Raw genomic sequence first — 24,247 nt, 5'->3', positions numbered from 1 at the left:
ACTGAGGCAGAGATAAAGTACTTCTCCATAAAAGTATATAAAATCCTGCCAAGGCCAAGGAAGACTAGATTTTCTATTTTCCTTTGAAAAGGTATTCTATTAACTGGAAAGTCTAATTAGTTATTTAGCAACGAGCCTTCTCTTGGGCTCCAGTTGAGGAAGGGTTCCCTGTTCAGAGCAGAAGCTGTGCAGCAGCATTACAGCTTTTGTACACGCTTCAGGAGTGCGCACAGAGGTCAAGCACTCTTTAAGAAGGATCACAATGGCATTTAGTCCACGTTAAGCCTGTAATTCAATACCAATACCTTCTAATCAATACACTACTTCACAGCAGTTGCTGACAGAGCTAAACTGCTCAGCTAACATATGTTTAAACCTAAATAGAAACACTCGGAGTTTATCTTTGACACTGAATGAAGACTCTCAGAGGTAATGAACTGTAGCAAAAACAATAGTAAGATTACTGAAGAAAAGCACCACTAATATACTGAAAGATGTAAATTGAATTAGCAATGCCACATGAATCTCAGTGCATGAGACCTGTATAATTCATCTATTTTCTCTTACAGATAATCACAGCATTATCTTCTTTAAGATAAAACATGCAGAACAGCTCAGCGGTGTAACTTTCACACATTGTGGGGTTTGGCATCACAGCAGATAGTGAAATTATTTCCCACCTTAGAGTAAGTATAGCTAATTCTTGAGACAGAAACAGAAGATGAGGAGGTACTTTGCTAAACAGAATCCTATGCACCTAAATTGCAATGCAGGAAATACTGTTTCCTTATTCACTGGGCTGCAAAGTACTGAAGGAACATTTATTATCTACTAAAGCCATCACAGTTTTCTATGATACCACTATAGAACTAGGGGCGCTCAGAATGGCTTTAAAACAGCATAAATCTGAAACTGTTGACATGTGACAGGACACTGTTTTATCATAGACTCCATATTTATTACCCTGATGACCAAAGAAGCAACTATGAAGTTTTCTGTTCCATTTCTGGTTTTCTTTCCAGGTGAAAAATTGTAAAAGCGGGAGAAAAAAAATTTTAAAAACACCACACCACTAAACATGACAAAAGTAATACTGTGTTAAGGGTTTCGCCTTTTGTAAGTCTGTTGAAAAGATCTTATGAGTCAAAATATCTGAAGGATACTCAATTGTCCTTGCATTGAAGGACCGTATTCTTGTCTTGTATAAATTCTTTACTTTATGCAAGCATATAAATTTATACATTCACTTTGGATATTAGTGGTCTGGCAAAAAAAGTATACTGTTTGCAGGTCCGATATAAGATCGGATTTTCTGGCAATACCTTTGAAAAATAATGATGAAGTAAAATTGAAATAGAGGTTATGGCATGACATACTGCAGTCAAGAAGACTTTCAGTGTGACTCTATGAAGACTATTAATTTATACTGAGACTTGAACAAACAATGTCTCTCTCTTTTCCGTCCCAATCCTCCCAGGTTCTAGAGTGACATGGACGGCATTTAGCAAAGCAATTTCAGTGCTTTGACTTGAAACCAGAAAGTAAAATCTCAGACACATCATTAACAGCTTAAGTGAGATAAAATGCCAGTCCTCTGGACTACAGAGAAAACCACAGGCCAGAAATTTTAAGATGAAAAAGTTACTTCCACATAAATCTTTATCCTTCATGTCTGCACCTAAATAGCCCAATGACAACTTTTTATGCTTTTTAATCAAGTTCCAATAGACAGTCACCTAAAACTAGCACTATCCATATAAGCACATTACAGATGAAATAGGAGTTACCTCTGTTCACTTGCCAGTATGTGACCAAACTCATTTAGTTATTTTCTAAAAGCTATTTACAGATACAGAAAATATTATATACAAGATCTGAGGCTAAAACCCATGACCAAACTTTTCCTTGATAAAATTATTGTGAATATCCTAGAATTCTGCAGTTAAATAGTCTGTTTGCACTATGTAATCCTAAACATGAAATAGCTTTCAGTTTTCAGTTAATTCTCAGGCACACCACCCATCTCTCAGTATTCAGACTCCCTGCAGAGCTTAACAAGTCTCCTGGATGATTTTCAGAAGCTATTTTAGAACAGTCCCTTCCTGAAATCAGGAAACAGAGCATATGCACACATATGCCATTCACCATTCCAAACTGACATGATTCAGGATCTTGCTTGAACACCCTATTTACAATCTCATGCTACTACAGTCAAAGGAGCATCAACGCCTACAAACTGTTGCCCACTCTCATCTGCAGAGTCAGAGGGCCTGCTTATCTTCTGAGGGCCAGCACTATCTGTTCCTAGATACATCTTTTCCCCAGCAGACACTTCTGGGGACACTTGTGTCTTTTTGTTTACATCCCCACTTCCCTTCCAAATTTTCTTTGAATTCCACTTTGTCAAGAACTTTTCCAATAATCAGCAATAATAAACATTTATTCACATCAGATTAGCTAGAAAAATAAGAAAGCAAATGAAAATATGAAATTCACAAGCCAAGAAAGGAAACAAAAATAAATTAAAATCAATTTCCTAGCACTACACCAGAGATTTTTATGGGGGGGGAAAAAAAGAGAAAAATGTTATGAATAGTGTAGTCAAACAACATATAATCAAATAAAGTAGTATCTATTTTCTCTTTACTGCGACACTGACCATCAATCATTTAGGCAAGATGAAAACTCAAGTTCTCTAAAGGAATCTGTATGAAGGGAAAGTTACGTTATCCACTGTTCACACAAGTATCTTTGATATTACATCATCACAGAACTTAAAGGTTCTCTAGAAAAAACCCTCACACCTAGGCAAGAGGGCATTATGATAACCTCAGCAACTAAAAATGAGGAGACATTTACGTTACATGTTGCCTCCAAAGTGTAACAGTTTTGTTCTGGCTAGCATGTAGAAGATTTCTAAAGCTTTTTGGGAAGGAGTGAATTCATACAACCATACCTATTTCCACGTAGCGGTTTGGTAGGTCACGCATTTCACTGGCATGCCGTTCTTTTACTGAGCAAATCTAGGACACAAGAGATTTGAATTGTTACAATAAGGAAGCTGTAATTCCTAAAATGACACTACCTTTACCTCAATAATAAAAGCAATTTTCGGGAGTTCTCCAATACGGATTTCTTTATTTTGAAAAACACAAGCTGTGAAACAGTAATGATGCATCAGTAAAGAAAACCACACAGAAAAGTAGCGGCTGTAGTTCACAGCCTTATAAATACGCTGGGAGAGAAGAGGACCACATAGGACCACATAAAAGAAATGTGAAAATACATGCCACTGTGGTTTCTTCACAGAGGCGTTTATTTATGAGTTTGGTTTTGGTGTCTTCTCACACTTTGTGTCTCATTATCTTTCAAGGTACCTGATTCCTGTTCACCAAGTTTGCTGTTGCTCCTCCCAGTTACAAGAGGGGAGTATGTATATACAAAGAAATGCAAATAACCAAATGTTGTGAAGCATTTAGAAGGCAAATAGAAGGGGGAAGACAGATGCCAAACTTAGGACAAACCTCCTCATTTATAAAACTCTAAGCTTAACGCTCCAAAAGCTTTTTACATGTCACCTACCTCACTCCACCCTCCCTTTCCATCTATTCCTATCAGGCACTTTTAATTTCCCACTGTGCAGTGATGCAGCAGTCTGTTATTAGAAAACAGCTAACAGGCTTGTAACAAACTCATGTCATATGCTGGTCTGAGCAAATGATAATCAGTCTGCACCACACAAGTCTGAAATGCCAGTTTTCTGTTGAAAGATAACAAAACCCTAAGCAGCCTGTCCTTCCACTCACCCTTTTTTCCCCCCCATGGCTGACCAAAATCAGGTGGCTGTTTTAGCAGCTGCAAACTCCTCAGCCCTCAAACCAATCCCCTCACAAAAATACCTCATGGTAAGTTGTTCTTCCTTAATGCTAGTCCAAAGAAATGAATTCAACAGCACACTAAAAGCTTTCCAAAGACAACATCTCTCCAAGGAGTGAAATGTCCCTGAGGAATACATTCACTGCATGCTCTCACACTGAGATCTGTCTGACTGCTGGGTGCCTATCACTCCTCCTCCTTGTGAGGGTCAGTCCAATGACATTTCTGAGGCAGCAAGAGTTCTGAACACTGGTCAAACCAAATTCTATTTTTTTCGATTGTCTTTACTTTTCAGAAACAATCCTCCGTTTGTCTGTTATAACAGCAAGCATTTATTACAAAGACAGGTAATTGCACCTTTACTGAATTTCCCCAGCCAATAATCAGCGTTAAATTATCCTTCCAGCAAAGGCTGCAGGGATACATATCTGGGCGAAGGCTTATGTCATCTCGAGGCACATTGGTAATTCTTTGCTTGGAGATCATATCAAGTATCTTCACGCCCTGAAAGTTTAAAACCAAGAGAACTTTATTCAGTATGACAAACTCCTACTCACCATTTTGTACGCTAAGGCAGTCAGAGCAGTTTACAGCATAAATTTCAGAGCAGGGCTGAGTGTGCCACCAGAAAAAACTGTTGATACAAAACCCCATCTAACCCAGGAAGTGACAAAAGGAGAAAAGGGATCAGAGTAATTTAGATTCACATGTCAAATAAAAAGACATAACAAGTGAATGAGTGACAGACTAGCAATTCCAGTCAAGAACCAGTTTGGTTTATTAGGTTGGTGCTACTCCTGGAGAAATCAAAAGAATCCCAGCTTTTTCACAACAGTCCCTGCAGAGACACAGAAATTTCCACTTTGGAAAAAGAAAAGCAACAGCTCATTAAGATAAACTAATTCAGTCTCAAGATATGCATTTAAACTCTTATGAAAACAGGAAAGTGAGCATATTTAAACAATGTTTGGTTTTTAAAATTTTTTTTACTTTTTGTGATTTTTTTACTCCCTCCTCAGGAAATCTCTTACACTAATAGAACAAGAAATTAAAACCCAGGAAGATTAAAGTCATTCAAGAGACAGAGGAAAAAAAGAACCAATAATTAGACTTTTCTGTATCATTTAGACAAGGTAAGCTATAACCTTTCCAATAGAAAAATGGAGGTTAATTTCATATTAAGCAATGACTTGTTCTTCATAATTTAAAACATAAGTCTCAAAAATAAAATTTTTTTGTAGGTCTTAGAGAGTGAGTCTTCAAATCACAGAAAAGGAGGATGGAAAAGACCTTGAAAGATCAGCAACCATGATGCCATGCCATGTTAGGATTTTCCTAGTGACAAAACTGATTTAAAAGATTCCCCTGCCTATTTCTGTCCCCCCCATTGTGAGTTTCTGTCCTCAGCTGTACAAATACACAGATACAACTGTTTAAAAGTCATGGTCTAAGCCAGGGGGGTCATGGTCTAAGCCAGGTTTTGCCTCTTTTTTTAACCACAAGGTAACTGGTATGAGGGTGCGTGTGGGATTTTTTTTCAGTGATCTTTGTCACTGAGTAACTGTTAGCATGGAACACACTTCCACTAACAACTCATCAGCTAGCAGACATCAAGGTTTCAAAAACAAACAAACAAACAAACAAACAAAAACAACAACTTACCAAAACATCTGCAATGTACAGAACGCAGATCTCTAAGTAACATAAGCAATATTATCCTTTGTGTTTTCTGAGCTCATCTGATACAATTTTTAATCTTGCTTGAATTGCATTTTAATAAAGTTGCTTTTTATAAATCTTACCACTTTGTCTCCAAGGATGATTTTTAGTGACTCATACCACACCTTCTGTTTTTCTACATGGCAGCAAATCTTATATGGGATAGACCAGCTCTTGTTTGAAGTAGCTTTCAAACTAACAGTGTAGGATCTTCTTTGGTTATAAGTGTTGAGAGACAGTTGATTAATATAATAAGTTTTACATAAGAGTAAGCTACTTAGAGTTATAATATTGTGCGATATAGTATGTTGCTTGCTTAGGTTTACTTGCTTAGCATAAGTAGCTGGATTTTTTTGAAGTCTTGGGTGGTAAGCTCTGAACTTACACCTGTTGTTTTTGGCTGCTAATTAGTTATTAATTTTCTTTTTAGTAGCTGGTACAGTGCTGAGTTATGGATTTACTGTAAGAATAATGCTGATGGCTCACTGATATTTTAGTTGTTGCTATGTAATTTCCCATGCTCTGCCTGCGAGCAGGTGCACAAGAAGTGAGCAAGGAATCAAAAGGGTCCCTGTTGGCTCTTTGGAGCTGCCCACCGAAAAAGGACTCCAGTCCTTGAAGTTAAAGTGTGGGATAGTGTTTGTGTGACTCCTTGAATGGTGTGAGAATTCCTGAGCAGTAGCTTCTCCTCTAACAGGTATGCCATTTGCATCATGAATTGAAAGGCCTTCCACAGTCAACTTCCCATCATGAATGAGCTAAAACCTGTCCAAATGGGAGTCCAGCAGACAAATGCCTCTAAGGATTTATCCCTTAGCTGTCTCAGTTTGTAAAACTTACACTATTAGCCATGGAGGAAGGAGAAGAGGGAAGGAAAAGCAGAATACATGGGTTACCTATGCATCAGAAAAGCAGAATTAGACCTTACCTAAATAAAAAACTAGGTAGCCTGCACACACAGTAAGAAGCAAGGCTATTTTCTCTGATTTGGGAAAAAAGAAGTGTAACACAAAACCTTGCTAGAGAATGGAGTTTAAAAAATAAAAGGGGAAGAGAAAGGGCAATAAACAAATATATTAATCTTTTGGAGGGCAAATGTCATTTCATTTTTCTTTGAAATATAGGCCCTGATCATGGCTTTTTGTCTCTGACAGATGGCTCTCAATGTTTTATTAGTACTCTGTGTTCTGTTGTGGCACATCATCTCTAGGGATAGCTCTTGTCCTATCCATTCCAGCAGATACCTAGAATACATATTTTAATTATATGGATCTGAAAAGAACAAAACCTTCAAATAACCTAATGTAATGTCAGTCAAGCCCTCAGTGAAGCTTCCATTCTAACAGAGTTATTAAAGGGAAGCAAATAAACAAAGGTCCACCTTTAACAATTTCATATCAAACTGGTTTTGAAATATAAAAAAGAACAATGGTTTAAAATATTTTAATAAATGCTTCCATTTAGGATGGAAAACAATAGAAAAAAAAGCTAGCATTTCAGAAGTACTTTCAACACATTTTAAAAAATACTTTGGAACTTAGACATTATACACATTAAAAACATATCCCTCACTGCTGAGCTGCAAAACATAGAGCTTGACCCATCAATTAAATATACAGTGATAGGTGAAATGTAACACTCAGAATGAATGCAATGGTTTCCTTTAAAATTACACTTAGAACAAAAGAGGCCTATTTTTTCTAAGTCTAACTTTCTTCTAGTGGCCTAACAAAATGAGAAATTATTACTGTATTTTTTTATAATCTGCAATAGTGAAAGTGCATATGACAATGTCATTTCAGTACAAATGACAAAATCCAGACAGTTTATTTTTTTTGGGTGGGTGGAAGAGAGTGGAGATGTTCTATTATTTATATAAAGAGGAATTACACAGGCATTCCTTCCTCAGTTTGCTTCAATAAATTGCACTAATCAAAATTTTAATTAATAACAGTGCACATTAGCGACCATCACAGTGGTACGTAGAGCTACTTTCCTAATTTCTTCAGAAGTGGCAATCATATTGGAGAACCCTGACTAATGAGCAGAAAACAACAGATGAAATTTCCAGAAAGAAATAACATATAAACCACTATTCTTCAATGTCTTTTATACTCAATTCTAAAAATTCACAGCTTTTCACCTGAATATTCTGGCAATTAGCATTGAAAAATGTCAGTAATCAGTGTAACACAGAGATTTTTTTGTACATGTAATGAAAGTGAAAAATACTTACCATATTATTAGCCCAAGCAATTAGGTGCCCTCTCCATTTAATATTTCTTATATTTCCTTCCCCTTCATGTAAAACTGAAGGCTTCCATCTATTCATCCAACCTCTTTCATACAACAGCAACTATGAAGAAGTACAACAATAAATATTTGACACAGTACTGTATGCAGACATTGAAGTTATTTTTTCTTCATTATCCCTTACTCTGTTTGGATTTAAGAGCAATGAAAAATACAAACCTATCACAAAACAAAAGCAAAAAACATCAAACATTTTGCTATACTATATTTACATCAAACATCTTGTATATTACAGAATTCCTGTTAAATTTTAAAAATATTAATCAGAAGGCCTTTCATCAAGTTTCTCCAAAGAACAGTAAGAATAATTATTCACCTTTTAAAGACAAAGAAATAAGGGTATTTCCAAACCTAAGTCTACAGCACTAGTGACAACAGTTCAGAAAATTGTTAAAGAAACCAGGTCACCTCACTGATCTCGACATTCATCAATCTCGTTATATGCTCCTTCCCTCCAGAAAAAATAAGCAGTCAAAGAAAATTAGAAGATCCCCAGGCCTGTGACCTTTTGCTTGCCTCCATGTGGAACTACACAGCATTCCACAGGGGCCTAGAGATACTGTGGTTTAGTCCCACATGTGCAAACTGCACTATACCACAAGTGCTGCTGACTGTAAAACTTGTGTGCTGGTAATCTCAGGTTCTAAGGAAGGTATTTTAGAATATCTAAAAGCATAAGAGATGTTATGGGATGCTTTTCAGCAGCAAAGAAAAACCCAAGTACAAGCAGAAAGTCCACACAGAAGGACAGCCCATATCGGTTAGCTGAAGCATGGTGCTAATAATGTAAAGGTTGCAGGTTGGATCCAGTTATGGGGCATTCACTCAAGAGTTGAACTCGATGATCCTTGTGGGTCCCTTCCAAATCAGAACACTCTGATTTTGTATGTCTCATTAAGTTATTTAATAAGATTACTAGGAATCACTGTGAGAGAAGCAAAGTGCAGCACTTGGAGGGATATCTAAGTATGAAGCTGAAACATCTACTGAGATCACAGTCCTGCTATATTTTAAATGAGTACACCCACATACAAATATATGCACAACCTGAACCCAAGCTCCCGAGCTCACACCTCACACTGGAAGGTGTGAAATAGCTGGCTGCAAGGATTTCTACCATGCTAAAACCCAAAAGGAGTACTGTTCTTGCTAATATTTCCTATCTAAGATCCAGCTGTATGCACTTTTTATATATGGTTTCCCACCACCTGTATTTGGATAAATACATAAAGTGTTAAGATATTAGTTGTTTAAAATAAGATCCTTAAACAAAATACAAGATTTTAATGGCAATTATCAGACTGCCTGTCTCCTAAAGCCACCAGATGGCACCAGAAGACAAGTATTTTCTCCAAGAGTTTAAAGCAAGCATTAGGTAGGGTAGTCTATTAAGAAATTTTTGTGTGAATTGCACTGCAGACATCAATCTTTTAATTCAAGCAAAGTGATTTTGCATCCTTTACATAGGTCACATGAAGGTCCAACTTTTAGACAGTATAGGGTTTTTTTCCCACATATGAAAAGGTTACTGAGTAATTCTCACAGAACATGTTACTTTGCAGCCACCAGGGCAAGTCACTGGAAGCAGCATAACATCTACACCGACAATTCACTGCCATATGGACGGATTTCCATTGGAACATTGGTAGGTGGATGTTAAGCATAGGAGCAGCCCTCAGCCCAAATGAATGATCTTCACTCAGATGCTAAAGATGCTGTAAAAAAAAAAAAGTGCTGTGCTGATCCAGACTTTAAAGTTAGTTTTTTCCTAAGGAGAAGAAGAAGAACTGCTGCTTGGATGCTTATACCATACAATAAAGGCAGCAGCAAAATACGTGGTATTTGCATTGAGACTTACTGGACAAAGATCTAAAAGCTGGTGTGGATGATGTGAAAGGTTAAACCTAGCTAATGTCAATTATATTAATTGTACTTGGAATTTTTTCTGCTTGTGACTGAATTGTGATTTAAATTAATTTATTATACTCAAAATCCAGAGCAAACTTGGTGTGACACTTTGCATCTTTTTTGTTATTCATGGTTTGTGAACATCATGCTTCTTCATAACTCTGAATAACAAACTGCATGGAAAAGTAAGTGATCTGAGAAAGTTCTTCTGAAGAGAGAAGATAATTTGAAAAATCCTGCTTCCATCTATGCTCAACCCTAAGAACACAAGCTTTTAGATCAAGGCAGTATAAGACAACAGGCTGGTATCAGCTATAATAAGGATGGAAATTGAATCACTGAAACACCCTATCATTCCCATCTTCAGATCAGCAACTGAAATAGGTCAAACACTGAGGCCAAAGGGCACTTCACACTGTGGCTTTAAAAAAAATGCAATCTCAAAACATGCTTAACTAAATTATCTTCAGTGCAATTATCTGTGTGCTGATGATATATATACTGTGATTTATTTATTATTTCTTAGAGCAATGGCACATGGAAATTGAATTTGTGAACTCAGAACTTTCCTATCTATTTTGGAACTGCTGTCTACTGAAAGCATCTCTCTCAAAATGAACAGCCGAATTTCTTTCTTAGCCTTCCTTTCTGTCTCCACATTGAAATGTTGATCATACCAGAAGGTAATTTAAAACTTCAAAAGACTTGCAAGAAGAAATCCATGGTTTCTAGAGGGGCTCTTCCTACCACCTCCCTCTCTTTTTGGTAGGAGAAAAATATTTTAAGACTTTATTTGCCATAAATCCTAAATTATGGTTGTCAGCATTCACAGTACTTAGATTTCAACAGCAGCCAAAATTCCACTTTCTTGGCTTCTCTGCAATATTTTGTTTTCCCTGTTTTTCATTTGCTCTCATAAAACTTTCTAGCCTTTTGTTACATACAATACAGTTGTGCTTAGAACACTCTTCCAGTGTTTCTTGCATGCACTGCAATTTGATAATACAGCTGAAATAAAATAACCTTTAGCATCAAGGTCCCCACCCACATTGTTTCACAGCACATTGCAATCTTCTGTTAGCTCACTAATTCTTTTGCCAGTCTTAACTGCATATTGTCCACCAGATCATTAAGAAAAATGAGACACTGAAATGTATGAGACAAGAGGTGGAGCAGGACACTTTTTGGTTTTAAAAAAAAGTTGGATTAGTGAATACATGAATACATATTTTGGATTAGTGAATATATCTCTCCATATATTTTATTAACAGGAGATTAATCTACACCAAAAAGAGCTCAACATTCTATTTTAGAGTGCATCCAGGAAAGAGAATAGATGAATGCTTGGACTTAATGGAGCCTGTCATGCAATTAGCATTAACACTAACTACATGTAATCCTGGTCTCAAACTATGTACAGGAATTCCCAATCCTCTGAACAAAAAGGTGAATGATTTGCAACTTTGGAAGTATCAACATGGTGAAGTAATTAAATTTCATTTATTCTCACTACCACTTACTAGCTTCAATATACTGAAATAAAATCTGTCTGTTCTCACAGAAATTTCAAAGGAAACACACTTTTAATGATGCCTAGCATCACTACTTTGTTTCAACACAGTGACTTCTGTGTAAAGATTTGAAGAAGATTTAGTGAAGAAAAAGTGAAGTTTAGAAAAAAAGGCTTAAGTCTTCAATTTGTAACTGAAGAGCCACTTTTCCATTCCCTACTGCAGAACTGTTGGATCAGTTTTTATCTCCCAAAATCAAAATCGGGAAAAAAGTCCCTGTAATTTCCTTGTCCCGTTCTTTGTCTAAGTGTGAGGAGGAGCCTACCTTTGGCATTTGTCCTGTGTTTTGGGGCCTCTGTCACCACTTTCACCTCAGCCAGGCAAGACCACAAAAATCTAAAATGCTATTTCCATGGTTACAAGTGATCGCTACAGCTATTTATTGTTTTCAGCATATAACAAATATTTACAGGCACAGTCAAGATTAACAGATACCAGAGAGTAACACAGAACAGCATGCCTCATGAAGACTTACTGTTTAATAGTTCATCCCTAGGAAAACATACAGCAACAATAAAAAATTATACTTTGTATTTGAAACAGACGATGGGACTGGAATGAGCCCAAACAAGACAGAGAGTAATGTAAGCCTCAAGCTCGTGGCTGAAGATGAGCTTTCAAGATTTCATCACAAAATGTTGTGCAGCGAGCTGGGATGTGAACAGAGAGGAGGGCAGCAAGTGCAGTCAAGGGAAATCAAGCAAGGAGGCAGAGGCACACAGCAGTACCAGGAGGTATGTGATGGCAACAGTGAGAGATGAAACAGGAGCTACTGCTGTACTTCATGGACAGAGGAGCTAGACATTTTGAGATGTTTAATACAAACAAATGCCACAGGACTTTTATTAAGCTTCACTTTTAATAACTCAACTGCCACATTCCAGCTGCTGCTTATTCAAAAAAAGCTACAGAATTAACACCTTGAAAAGCAAATCCTGCCGTCTTGCAGGAAGAGACACATTTCATACACTTAGATCCTCTTCAGTTGCCACCTCAGGCAATGAAAAAAAGGGTTCTACACAGACATTTGTAAAACACAAAACTATAGATTACATGCACATAGGACTATGATCCATTTCCTTTACACAAACCAAATTTATTGCTGCACAAGGAGAGTTTTTGTTTTAGTAATAAAGAAGAAACACCTACCCAAATACCCATAAAGAAGAAATGTAAGCAAAGCTTATTATAAGGAAACAGGACACACTACATATCCAAGTCTCCTCTGTTTAATAATATGGGATACATCTGGGCATTATACATGGCAGCAAGGAAATAACAGACTAGAAGTATTGTGGTTTACTTGCTGCTACAGTTTGTTTCCTACTTATGGTAAATTATCCAATGCATGGACAGAAATTGCCACAATATTTACTCCTTCTTCACTTAAATCAGACCTTTGAGTATTCACTGAGTGACATTTTATAGCTTACAAAGCAATCTGCCTTTCTTGTCTGGTAGTCTTCTACCCAACATAATGCCAAACAGCTGACTATCTGCTTTCTAAAAATGGACTGTGCTGCAAACAGCATCCTGACAATTTAATAATTTGTCAAAGTACTTCAGTTATTATGAAGTACATATCATAGGGTTCAGAGGTAAGGTCATCTACTTACTCACCACACAAAGTGCATCTGCTGACACTAAAAAGCAACAATTAAAAAAAAATATCTGAGACATTCCTTGACTTTAACATAGAAATTCCACTACCCCTAACAGCAGTCACAGATCCTCAACAATGCTTTTCTCTTTCCACTTCTGAACTGTTTGCAATCACCATGCTTTCTATGTATATGTTGTTGCTCCACCTGGAGTGGAAAGGAATTTAGATTGTCTTGTTTTGCATTTCAGGCAAGAGCTACCATGGGTCCAAAATTCTGACATTGAAATAGTTTTTATTGTTTGTTTGTTTTTTTGTTTGTTTTTTCTTTAATAAGAAATTTCCCCCAGATAACAATAAGTTCTCTCTGCTTTTATAAAAGAAAAAAGAGTCTAATATTTAAACACAAGCATTGATATATTTAAACGTTAATTCTAGGAGGATAAATGGGACAAACACGATCAGACACATCTGTATTTGAAGATCAGTTCTTATAGTGTATCTTCTGCAGTGAAAGAAACACAGACATTATTAAAAAGGTTTATATATATATTTCCAACAAATATATATATAAAAACTCATTAATATGTTGTGTAGCTATAGACACAGATAGATATAGAGAGATGACACTGTTGACAGTCACTGGGTAAATCAGTTTTATTTTGGTTCTCTAGCCCTTAAAATGTTTCAGAGTGGGCATGCAAATCAATATTTATTATACAAAATAGATGTCCTAGGCAAATGAGGAGACCCAGTCCGCTATGATACAGAATATTCTACTCCTATCCTTCAGAATACATTTGCTTAATTTGTGCTGGGTCCCCACTACCATGCTAGGTTGAGAAGACTCAAAAAACGCCTTTATTAGCACACATTCAGCAGAGTGACTCAATCACTCCAGAGGACTCACTCTCCTAAGTGTTTCTCTACAAAAACCTTTGCATCTAGTTATTGATGTTAATAGAGATGATGTCTCTGCCAAGAGAGGAATCTCAACTTGTCCTGCTCTCCTTGTCTTTACGTAAGTCACAGTAGCTGATACCTGGACTTTGCATCTGAAATAATCTTCAGTCTTCTTTCTTTATTAGTTCTGTCTGTTTAACCCTCATGACATAACGGATACTTGGACTTCACAAAAACATTTATTTAGTTGATGTATAGGGGAAGACCAGCACTCTAAGAGTTAAATCAAGAAAACCTTGTTTTCAGCTTTACCACTCTCATTTAGTTGGCTTTTACCCTGTTATTTTTTGAGATTAGAGCCTTTTTTTAAAAGGTAGAAGGTTATGGCCTGCAATAACACAGTATTTGTCTTTTCCCTTGCTTTGAAGCTCTATTGTCTGCTCTGGACAGAAATCCCCTATTATTTACAATATACAGTATTATTATTTCAGGGTTACCATCATCTGCCAAATAAGCACAACGGTGCTGTGGTTAATTGCAGAGATGAGGAGGGGAACAAGGAAGCACCTCCTTTTAGTATGGCACCTAGTGCTTCTCACTGCAACAGTGTCAGTTTCCACAGTACCTGCCTTATTTCCAGGCACAGATAATATAAATTCACTTAGGAAAATGGGTGAAATAAGCTTTACCAACCCAAAATATTATCTCAATTTTAACAGAAGTTCTTTTCTTTTAAAAACTAATGCTTTAATATGCAAACAATTCAATTAGTTCATAATACATTTTAGAGAAAAGCTTCTCTATATGCCTACTTAAGCAAAGTTAAGCAACCATATAAACAAATGCACAGTAAAGTTAAGCTTACAACTCACAATGATTACCCCAGATACCCTAGGGAGCACTGCTCTTAAGTCAGCTTTAGGTCAGGCTGAGCTTCTAAGATGTAGCAAATCCCAGCATTACACAGCAATTCACCCAAGTTCCAGACATCCACCTGTGTAGGGAACTGAGGACCTGCAATGTGCATCCCTGAAGCATGTTGCTAGGGTCTTTTTCCCACTTCCATCTCTTAATATTTCCAGGATGCCCTGAGTGGATCTTTGAACTGAAAAATGTATTTTTTACACATTTTATATCGTTATGGAGAATATTTTTCTAAACAAATGAAGGCAAAGCAAACAAAAAAACTCACTCCACTTTAAAATTGCTTGCACACATTATGTCACCATTCTCAGAAAGTAAAAACAAAAATGGATCCAGCAAGCTTTTGGATTAAGAGTTCACATGATATATACCATGTTTTTTAATGCAGCTCAGGCAAGGAGCATACCATTACAGCTTTAAGCAAAGCTTTTCTTTTACATTTGTTCCAAAATGAAGATACTCTTACTGTTACTCTTACCTTGGTGTGGATGAGGACAACAGGCAACATGCTTCCCACCACTGCCAGCTATCAGGGATGAAGTTAGTGTATACATGCCAAGGCTAAAAGTGCACAGACCTCAGGAGCCACAGGAGGACTGTCCCCCTCCTTGAAGGAGCTCACTTTGGTGGCTTGACATTGCTTAAGTAGGCACAATCCCCCAGACACAGGGAGAGAGTGGTGAGGTCCACAGCCTGAGGCTGTATGCTTCAGCCTGCTTCTCCTCACTCTTAGCAGCCTGTTGCCTGCTGCCTCAATACTACACTTTGGCTTTATAGTTAAGGAGAGGTGTAAATGTTCAGAAAAAGCAAGAAAGTAGCTTTCTTAGTAGGTGGAATTTAGCTTTCTGAATTTTCAAAAAGCATTTTGTGGTTGCTTTTACAGAAGTACATATGCTCCTTTAGGAGGAAAGGAGAGAAGGAGAAAGGCTTCTACTGCAAGGCTAAAAACTTTATTCGTTGGTTTTCTGTACCAATAAAATCAAATTTCAGGTGTCAAGTGACATTTGCTTCAATGCTAAATACCTTATGTTAAGATGTCAATTAAAGTTTTTCTGAGGAGGAAAGTTCCTCAGCAAAGCATGAATGTATTAAGAATGAGTATACCATTCCCCAGAGGACAGAATATAAAACAACCTGTCAAGTAATCAAAGATAACCAAAGAGAATGTGTTAACTCCCTGATGTTTTTTTCTGTTTGGCATCAGGTTAATGCAAGATCTTTTACCACCTGACGGAGCCTGTTCTATTAATTCCTTGCTCCTCTCCTTCCATGCCCCTTTTATCAGCACTAAAAAGCTTCACAAACTGGTGGCTGACAAAGACACACTTGACTGTGCATTATTTTCAGGACAACACCAACTTCTACCAGCCAGAAAAATCTGTCAAGCACACACACCACTTAAACAACTAAAGCACAGCTGTGCTTTGAAACATTTTACTGAACTGTTAATGAAATTTAAGATGCATTCAGCACTAGAAGCCTGTAGTTTTTGCATGCTGGTAAAGAGCAGTGCAATGGTGTTTGGTTTGATGCATCTGTGAGGATTGTTCATCCTTAATTCTTAACAGAAGGCAAATAAAATTCCAGGAATTCAAGAAATTGTTCCAAATAAAACTTTTCGTATTTTGACTGAAAATATGCAATGTGATATAAGATACCTGTAGGACATGGAAACATCTGCAATCTGGAACTTAGAATTGTATCCTACACTAATAACACACTTAATGTACATTTAAAACACCGACTGAATCCAAATAGAAGACTACCTAGAGATATAAGTGCCTGGAATGGGGTGTGCTCTACTATACCAAGAACTCCCCTTAGTTCATTTAAAAAAAAACCAACAAAACCCCTCACCATGGCCAAGAGCTGATGAAGATACTTGGGTTTATTTCCTTAAAATAAAACTCCAAACAACGAAACAAAACCCCATCCCAAGAAATCACCCACAGGTAACATGATCAGTTTTAAGGTCTAACTTCAACAAATTAAAATGGAGAAAATCTGGCCCAGAACATATAAATTACTTTTTTTTCAGGCTATCCAGACAGAATGGTATTTCTACTCTGAATCTCAACTTGTTGTGACATGTATTTAACATAAAAATTGCACTTTCTTTCCCCCTGAAGTCACTTCTAATTAACAATGTTTTAGAATACAATGCATAAATAGAAGGAAAAAGCAGAAGTCTTTGTTCAAGGTGTTATAACTCACATACATAGCCTTCTGAGCTATATCAAGGGCTATTTAAAGGTAGCCAAAGTTCATTATGAATGCTTACCTTTTTTCCTCCTGTTACAAATTGCTTGAAGTGGGATCTTACAAATTGAGGATGAACAGCAACAATCTGGGGATGGTGGGGGAAAAGGGAAAGAGAGGATTGTGGCTTAAACAAGAGTTTACATGAAGCATCACATCACTTTTTAAACTAGATAACCCTTTGTCAATTATCAAGTATTACAGCTGAGATCTTTCTCTGAAGTAAAGCCTAGTTGCTTCAGACACTTGGTTGTTTTTCTTAGAAGATAATTCTTCATATTATATGCTGCAGGACAAGGGTGACACTGAGCATCATGTTGCATTGAACAGCTACTTTTTTGTAGAGCAAGCTGCAGAATTAGGACCAATCAGAACAGGACTGCTGTGAGCAAGCTACCCCAGTTAAATCTGGTCTGGGGCCTGCCTGCAGGGCACACGCACCTCAGCCCTGCCAGAGGACAACACTGTGTAGCACCTCACACAGTCTCTTTGCCTTATGTGTTACAATGTCAAGAGTGGAGATCCAGCTGTATGAGCAGTAAAGGCCCTTGGAGGCAAGTCTGGCATGTCACATCTGGCACGTGTGAAAACTTAACCATCTCATTCCTTTCCCCCACACCCTAAAGAGCAGCTGCAACATGGAAGACCCCAAGCAGCAAAATGCAAACATTTGCCCACATCACCTTTCCTCCTGCAAGAAATGTTTCTTGTTAAAAAGTACTGGATTTTGCTATATGCCTAGTAGATGTCCTTTTTTCACCAGCCAGACAGACACACTTTTCTAAAGCAGAGTTAAACTCAAGTCTTCCCTTCAGATAGGGCTCATCAGTATCACTGCCCATTGCCTTATTTTGAGGCAGGTTTAATGGATATGAACTGGTTGCAAAGTATTGACCCCCCATTTAGCAGAACCCTCAGAATTTGTATCACAAATCTACAAAGAAATATGGTGAGACAGGTAACACCTGAAAGAGGACAATTTCTCTTTCACTTTCCTTTTGTATTTGAAAAACTCAATAAATACTTCTTACAAAACCAAGATTGGCTTTCTTCCTACCTAACCAGATCAAAAGCTTTTAGATTGAGATAGAAAACTATTTCCTATTTACTTGAATAACATTGTAAGGAAGTGATATTCCTCTCTTTCATTTATATTGCATGTGACCTTTCTGTTATTAAAGACAACACCACCACAATTACTATAGATTAAAACAAGCACTTACTTTAATAGGACAGTCAAATGTTTCATGAAACTCTTCTGCTGAATATAATCCAAACACTTGTACCTGAAAAAGTATATTGAAAAATGAAAATTATTTACTATGATTTACACTGAACAATTACGTCTTTTTTCCTAAAGGAAGGCACAGTTGACAATTCAGAGCTAATTGATATGGCTGGTCTTCTACAGTGACATATCTCTAATATTTGCAGCAGTACAGAAATACTTTTATGAATATTTTTCCTCTTTTTGTTTTTGTTACAATCACAGTAAAAACAATAAGTTCCTTTTGCTTTAGGCTGATCCAATCTGTTTAACAGATAGCAACCTAACTATGGTAAGAGCAACAGAATAACATTCAGGAGAAAATAAATTAAAAATTCTTCCTTTCTGAGAAAGAATGGTAGGATTTTTTTTTTCCCTCCAAGCAATACAGGGTTTACATAAGAAAAGAAACTTGTGACAATAAAGCAAAACCAGCCTGAAATCCAAGTTCCATATATTTCTAGGCATCCTCCCAAGTGCATACAGTGCTGTTTTGTTTTATTCCATGATCACTGGAAATTTCTTTCTCTGAAGATTTCTCCCTTCTCACTTATATCGAGGTATCAGTACATTTAAGAGTCAGCAAAGGAGTTGCAACCATAGGCAATCATATTTATCAGAATTAATCCATCTGAAGAAACATCAACACTGAATTTAAAAAAAAGTTTCTACTGTCAAGAGAATGAACAGATTTTTAAAATGTTTCCTTCCCTTTAATTCAGAACAAGTACAGAGATATCAAGTGTTAATGAAATACTATTAGATGATATGACTACAGAATAAGGTACCTCCAGATTATTTTAAGTACAGCCCTCTTTTGGATTCATGTCTTCCCATTCAATAAAAAATATTCCCTTTCCTTACTCTCAGATGAGATAGTTGACCGCCTAGTTCCTGCAGAATTTAGGAATAAAATGGGGCTGATGACTTATGGCCAGAAATTAGTAACTGATTTACTAACTATGTTTTCCAGGAAGAATAATAAATGGTTTGTTTTTTCATTATGTTTTTAAGAGGTTTCCACCCACTGTCAGAAATTGTTGAAACAAACTCATCCAAGGAGGGATGAACACCACTGGAGGAAGGGAGAAAAAAGAGCATCCCATGGAGTGATTAGTGAGGAAATGTATCTGACAGCAAATCTACTTAAGAATGCTCTCAGATAGGCTCTCATTATTTTCTGGAAAATTTTCTGGAAAAGGTAATCCCTTCAGTAATTCTGCTCTGCATGTTCAGCATTGGACTCAAAAGTTATAAAAGATCTTTTAACCTTATTTCTTTCTTCCCATCATGATTCCTTCAGGGGGAAAAATAAAAAAATAATAGTAATGAGAAAATATAAATCCGTTTAGAGAGAGACCTGAAGAATAAAGTCAGTAAATATCAGTAATGGGCCACAAAATGTGAGGCTTAATTGCTCTATAAAGATCAATTCAGAACCCAAGAACACTCAAAATTCCTGCAGATGGTCAAGAAGACAAAGTAAATATATTAAACTTCAGGGAAACTACAAGAGGAACTAAGCCATCTACAAGGAACTAGGACATCCTTAGAGTGCCTCAAAGCTCAGCAGTCTCGTGAAGTTAAAAACATCTCCCTGCACCTCATTTTCCTTTCAAGCTTGTCTCCTGGATACATCTCCTAAGCATTATCAGCTCAGTCCATTACTCATTAGTGAATATACTGCCTCTAACAACACACTTTAAAAATACTTCTGCATGCACTGTGTGGGGCTGAGCTACTGCTCCAATGGATTAGAAAAATCAATATTTGGAGACTGTGAGATGTATCACAAAGCTGTGATTATGTAAGCCAGCCAAAGGGTTGTATTTGAATTGGACCTGGCTGTAAGCCTAGAAAACCTTTGGGCTGATGTCTAGAGGATTTTGCTTTATGGGTTTTTGTTTTCATCAGTTGACACATCATATTCAGTACTATAGCCTACACAAAGTAAGAAACAGAGGAAAGAGAAAATAAGACAGAAAAAAGAAAGGAGAAAAAAAAAGAAAATGCACAGTTAAAACATACTACAAATTCTGTGAAAGCAGAATCCTCAAAAATTACAAAATACCCCTCTCAAATTAAAAGTAATTAATCAAAATTAGCAACAGTGCCTTCAACGTTTTCCTAATATATCACTGAATACAGCAATATATTTCTTTTGGAGTATTACAACAACATGGAGTGAGCTAAGAGGAAAAAACAATTCCACAAAAAATACATGCTATCATGTTTACTCCAGGGACATCATCTAACAGTTTATTACTTCTTAATGTCTCATATTCTTCAGAAAGAAAGTGATTCTTTTGCTATTACAAACCTATATTGGATTTATCTATTTCTACTTTCCATGTCCACTCTGTTCACGATGCTCTTAGGCAGCTGGAAAAAGGATTTTATGATTCCACTACATTTTGCTAGTCCTGTCTGATTTTAAATATCCAGAACCCACCACTCCAGTGCATCCAGACTTAGCTGCTTCTTCGCTTTCACATGTGGAAAAAGTAAGCAACCTTCAGTGACCAAAGGCAGGAAATCAAGTCACATTTCTTGAAAAATTATCAATATAATTCACGGATATCCTTAACATCAATGTTGTTACAGGCATTAGAGATGACACTAAAACATGTAAGCACATGAGTTTTCAATATAATTTCTACTTCTTCATATAAAAAAAGTTAGAAGCCAGAATAAGAGTGCCAATTACACTCTTCTTATGTAATGACATGGAAGCTTTAGCAAAATCGGGAGTCATATCCAGGTTTTTCAAGATAATATACAATTAACTACATACAAAACTAACACAAAAAAAAAAAAACAAACAATCTAAAAATCTCCACAATTCTGAGGATGCCAGCCTGCTTCCTGTTCTATTTATTTGAGCACAAAAATTCTCTTATACCCTAACATTTCAATACCCAGCAGCTAGACTAGAAGGCTGGTGTTGGTTATGATTTCTGCTCCTTTCCATGCCAGTGGCAATCAGCTGCAGCTGACTTCATTAGAAAGGAAGGTTTTCAAAGAACCAAAAGCTTAGTACAGAAAAGCTGCAAGTGGCTCCCAAAGCATTTGTTGGACATGTATGACATACATGGACAGGTTTTGACATTGGGTCTGGATGTTGACTGCCAAGAAGAGGGTTAGAAAATTGTACTGTTCTTCTGTGCTCTCCCGTCAGTCTATACAGCTAGATCAAATCTAGTTTGAGAGTCAGAAAAAAAAAGTACTAAAATAAAATATATCAGCCAGCAGAACAGATATGAGGAGGAGGTTCTCATCACAAGGCCTTTCTGCAAGAAAATAAATTACTTCCATCTCTATCATATTGGATCCACTTTGATATGTGAAAATGCACTCTGCTTATAGCAAAAGAGAACATATCTTCATTAATTGGTAGAATATACTTGCAGCTGACTCAAAATTCCCAGGCCTCTTCTTTACATCTGCTTTTTTGTTTAAAACTGATTTGAGAAAACAAAACTGTTTTACTGTACTGCTTTACTGTTTTTCCCCCCTTGTTTTTTAAAAAAAAAAGGTTGTCACCACTTTTACATATTTAATCAAGTTAATACAGACTTTGTAACTACTTGTACAAGTATTTTAACTGCTCACAATATCAACACTCCCACTGTAGTAAGTTAAGAGCTATAAGGAACAAAAGTTACACTTTTTTTATGACCAGAATCTGTAAGTGCTACATTATCTGGCTGGGAATCTGCCATTTTCTTATACAGCAGCACAACATAAAACTGTTTATTTTAATAAATTTATTTTAATCAATTTTAGGGGTGGATTATTTCACAGACATGAGCCTTTCTGGATCATGTGGAAAACCTAACTTCTAAAATACCCACATCTTTCAAATCTCCAGATGAGTGTTTCACAAGTGTAGAATATGATGAAGCATCAATGTTCCTGGACTCTATGAATGCAACTATGCTGAATATTGCATAATACGTTCCTGTGGCTGTGGCACTGTATTTTAGACTGCCTTGTATAGTGTGCAATGTCATACACGGGATCCACAACTGCTATTTCACTAAATGAAGACAGAGTCACCATTTAAAGTATTGAAGTCTTTTCAAATAGAACCACACCAGAGTAGTGATTATAGGTTTTTCAGTATATCTGAAATGAAATAAGTGTATTTAATATTAGCTTAGTATACAAAAAAATGTGTATGGCTTGCAGTCTCACCGCAGCACAGTGGATTACTGACAGTCATCCACAGTCATATCTGAGGAGCCCTCACAGTAAGTGCTTGCTCCCCAACACCATAGGAAAACCTAAACCAACAATGCTAGCTCAACATTTTTATTAGCTTGCACAATTACTGACCCTTGCCTTATCTTGCTTAGACAAACAGGACACTCTTGTGGGGTTTCACACAGGATGTAAAATTCTATAACCACTTTGATAGGCACTAGTATCCTAATTACTGTGCCAAGATACTGACATAAGACATCTCTCAGAAATAAAAGGCCTGGATACACAAACTGGCTGCCTGCCTGTTGAGGGACAAAAAATTCTATTTGGAATGAAAAAACCCAAACGCACACAGTGTAAAGTGGATCTTTCCCCATTTTTCCCATTGCAAATTCCAGCTGTATTTTAATTTAAAGAATTTCAACTGAATGCAACATTAGCATTATCAACACTCCTCCTCCCCCAAGTCTACTATGTAAGAAATGTTCTCCTGAGAAGTAAGTTGGATATTGAGAAATTATTTAGATTACTTTTAATGCACTGCATTTGTACACGGGCATTATACCAAAAATAAGCTTAAATACACACTGTGCATTAGAATTTTATCATTGCAAACCAACATTAGAAAATACTGTCATCATCAAATACTGAAAAAACAAAAAGACATTCTTATAACCGGAAAATCAATCACCAAAACCACTAAATGTCACAGCTCAACATTCCAGAGAAGCACTGATAATTGCTACTTATACACTACACAAATGATATATGTCCTCAGTCAAGGAAGCAGGTTTTTTAAGAAACTGTACATATATTGATTTTACATTTATTTAATGTGGCTGTTGTAAGACACTTTGTTCTTCTGATAAACTATGATTGTTTATCAAAAGATTCTGTAATTCAAGAGAAACATTCATAAAGTGTGTGAAAATGAAAACCACCAGCCCACAGAAATCATGTCCACAAAATCCAATTTTGTGGATTTATAGCAGAAAGGCATTAAACTACTGTCTTGCAGGAACAGCAGAGTAGTCACTGAAGTATAACTGGCACAGCAGTAATGATTAAGTTGACATGACCTCCTGTCACAGCTGTTAATCAGCTTAATAGCAGTTACATTATTGACATTCTTGTAATTACTTTTCCTACAGCATATTTGTGCAAAATATATTTGACTTTAATTTTGAGTATTCAAAGGTGAGTTCAGTTCTCAAAATGTATGGTCAAAGTAGTGGTGCTCAATGCAGGAATCAACTCCACAGGTTATCACAATTATCCTAGCATTATACTAGGACTACCTGCTACCTCAACAAATATATAAAGAGATTTGTTGTACCTTCCCATCTTCTGAGCAAACACCCATGTGCTCTCCACTTTCATCCAGGCTGATCTGATTTATCTTCACTGGGCTCTAGAGAAAGAAAACAAGGAAAAGATACTTTTAAAGTTACATCACCAAGGACATGCTTTAACATTCCTTGCACTTTGAAAGATTTACGTTTTAACGACTGAGTAATGTTTAGTTGCATGAATCAAAAAATCCTTACAGAACAGGTATTTCTACGACAAAGCCAAAAGACTTCTTTCCAGCCTTCTGCCCCACTCCAAAATTTTGACTTTCCTTTTGCAGTTACCTGCCTCAGAGCTCTGGAAGTCCCATGAAGTGCCAGGCTCCCAGACCTTAAGCATCTGTGCCTGAGC

General features: G+C 36.7%; 1 protein-coding gene across 4 annotated transcripts in view; it reads right to left on the bottom strand.

Moving 5' to 3' along the window:
- The window catches only part of VPS41 (VPS41 subunit of HOPS complex), a 110,596-nt gene that overhangs the window by 39,931 nt on the left and 46,418 nt on the right, over positions 1–24,247 (bottom strand). For all 4 annotated transcript variants that reach the window (XM_064705053.1, XM_064705052.1, XM_064705049.1 and 1 more), the window contains 6 exons: positions 23,883–23,957; positions 18,297–18,359; positions 17,096–17,161; positions 7,832–7,951; positions 4,234–4,380; positions 2,957–3,023 (listed from right to left, as the gene is read on the bottom strand). In XM_064705053.1, coding sequence (XP_064561123.1) covers positions 2,957–3,023; positions 4,234–4,380; positions 7,832–7,951; positions 17,096–17,161; positions 18,297–18,359; positions 23,883–23,957 — 538 coding nt within the window. The remainder of the gene's footprint in view (positions 1–2,956; positions 3,024–4,233; positions 4,381–7,831; positions 7,952–17,095; positions 17,162–18,296; positions 18,360–23,882; positions 23,958–24,247) is intronic.

Source organism: Zonotrichia leucophrys, chromosome 2, assembly GCF_028769735.1.
Source record: "Zonotrichia leucophrys gambelii isolate GWCS_2022_RI chromosome 2, RI_Zleu_2.0, whole genome shotgun sequence".
NCBI lineage: Eukaryota > Metazoa > Chordata > Aves > Passeriformes > Passerellidae > Zonotrichia > Zonotrichia leucophrys.
Note: the sequence above shows the minus strand (reverse complement) of the source record. Positions and strands in the feature narration are given on the sequence as shown.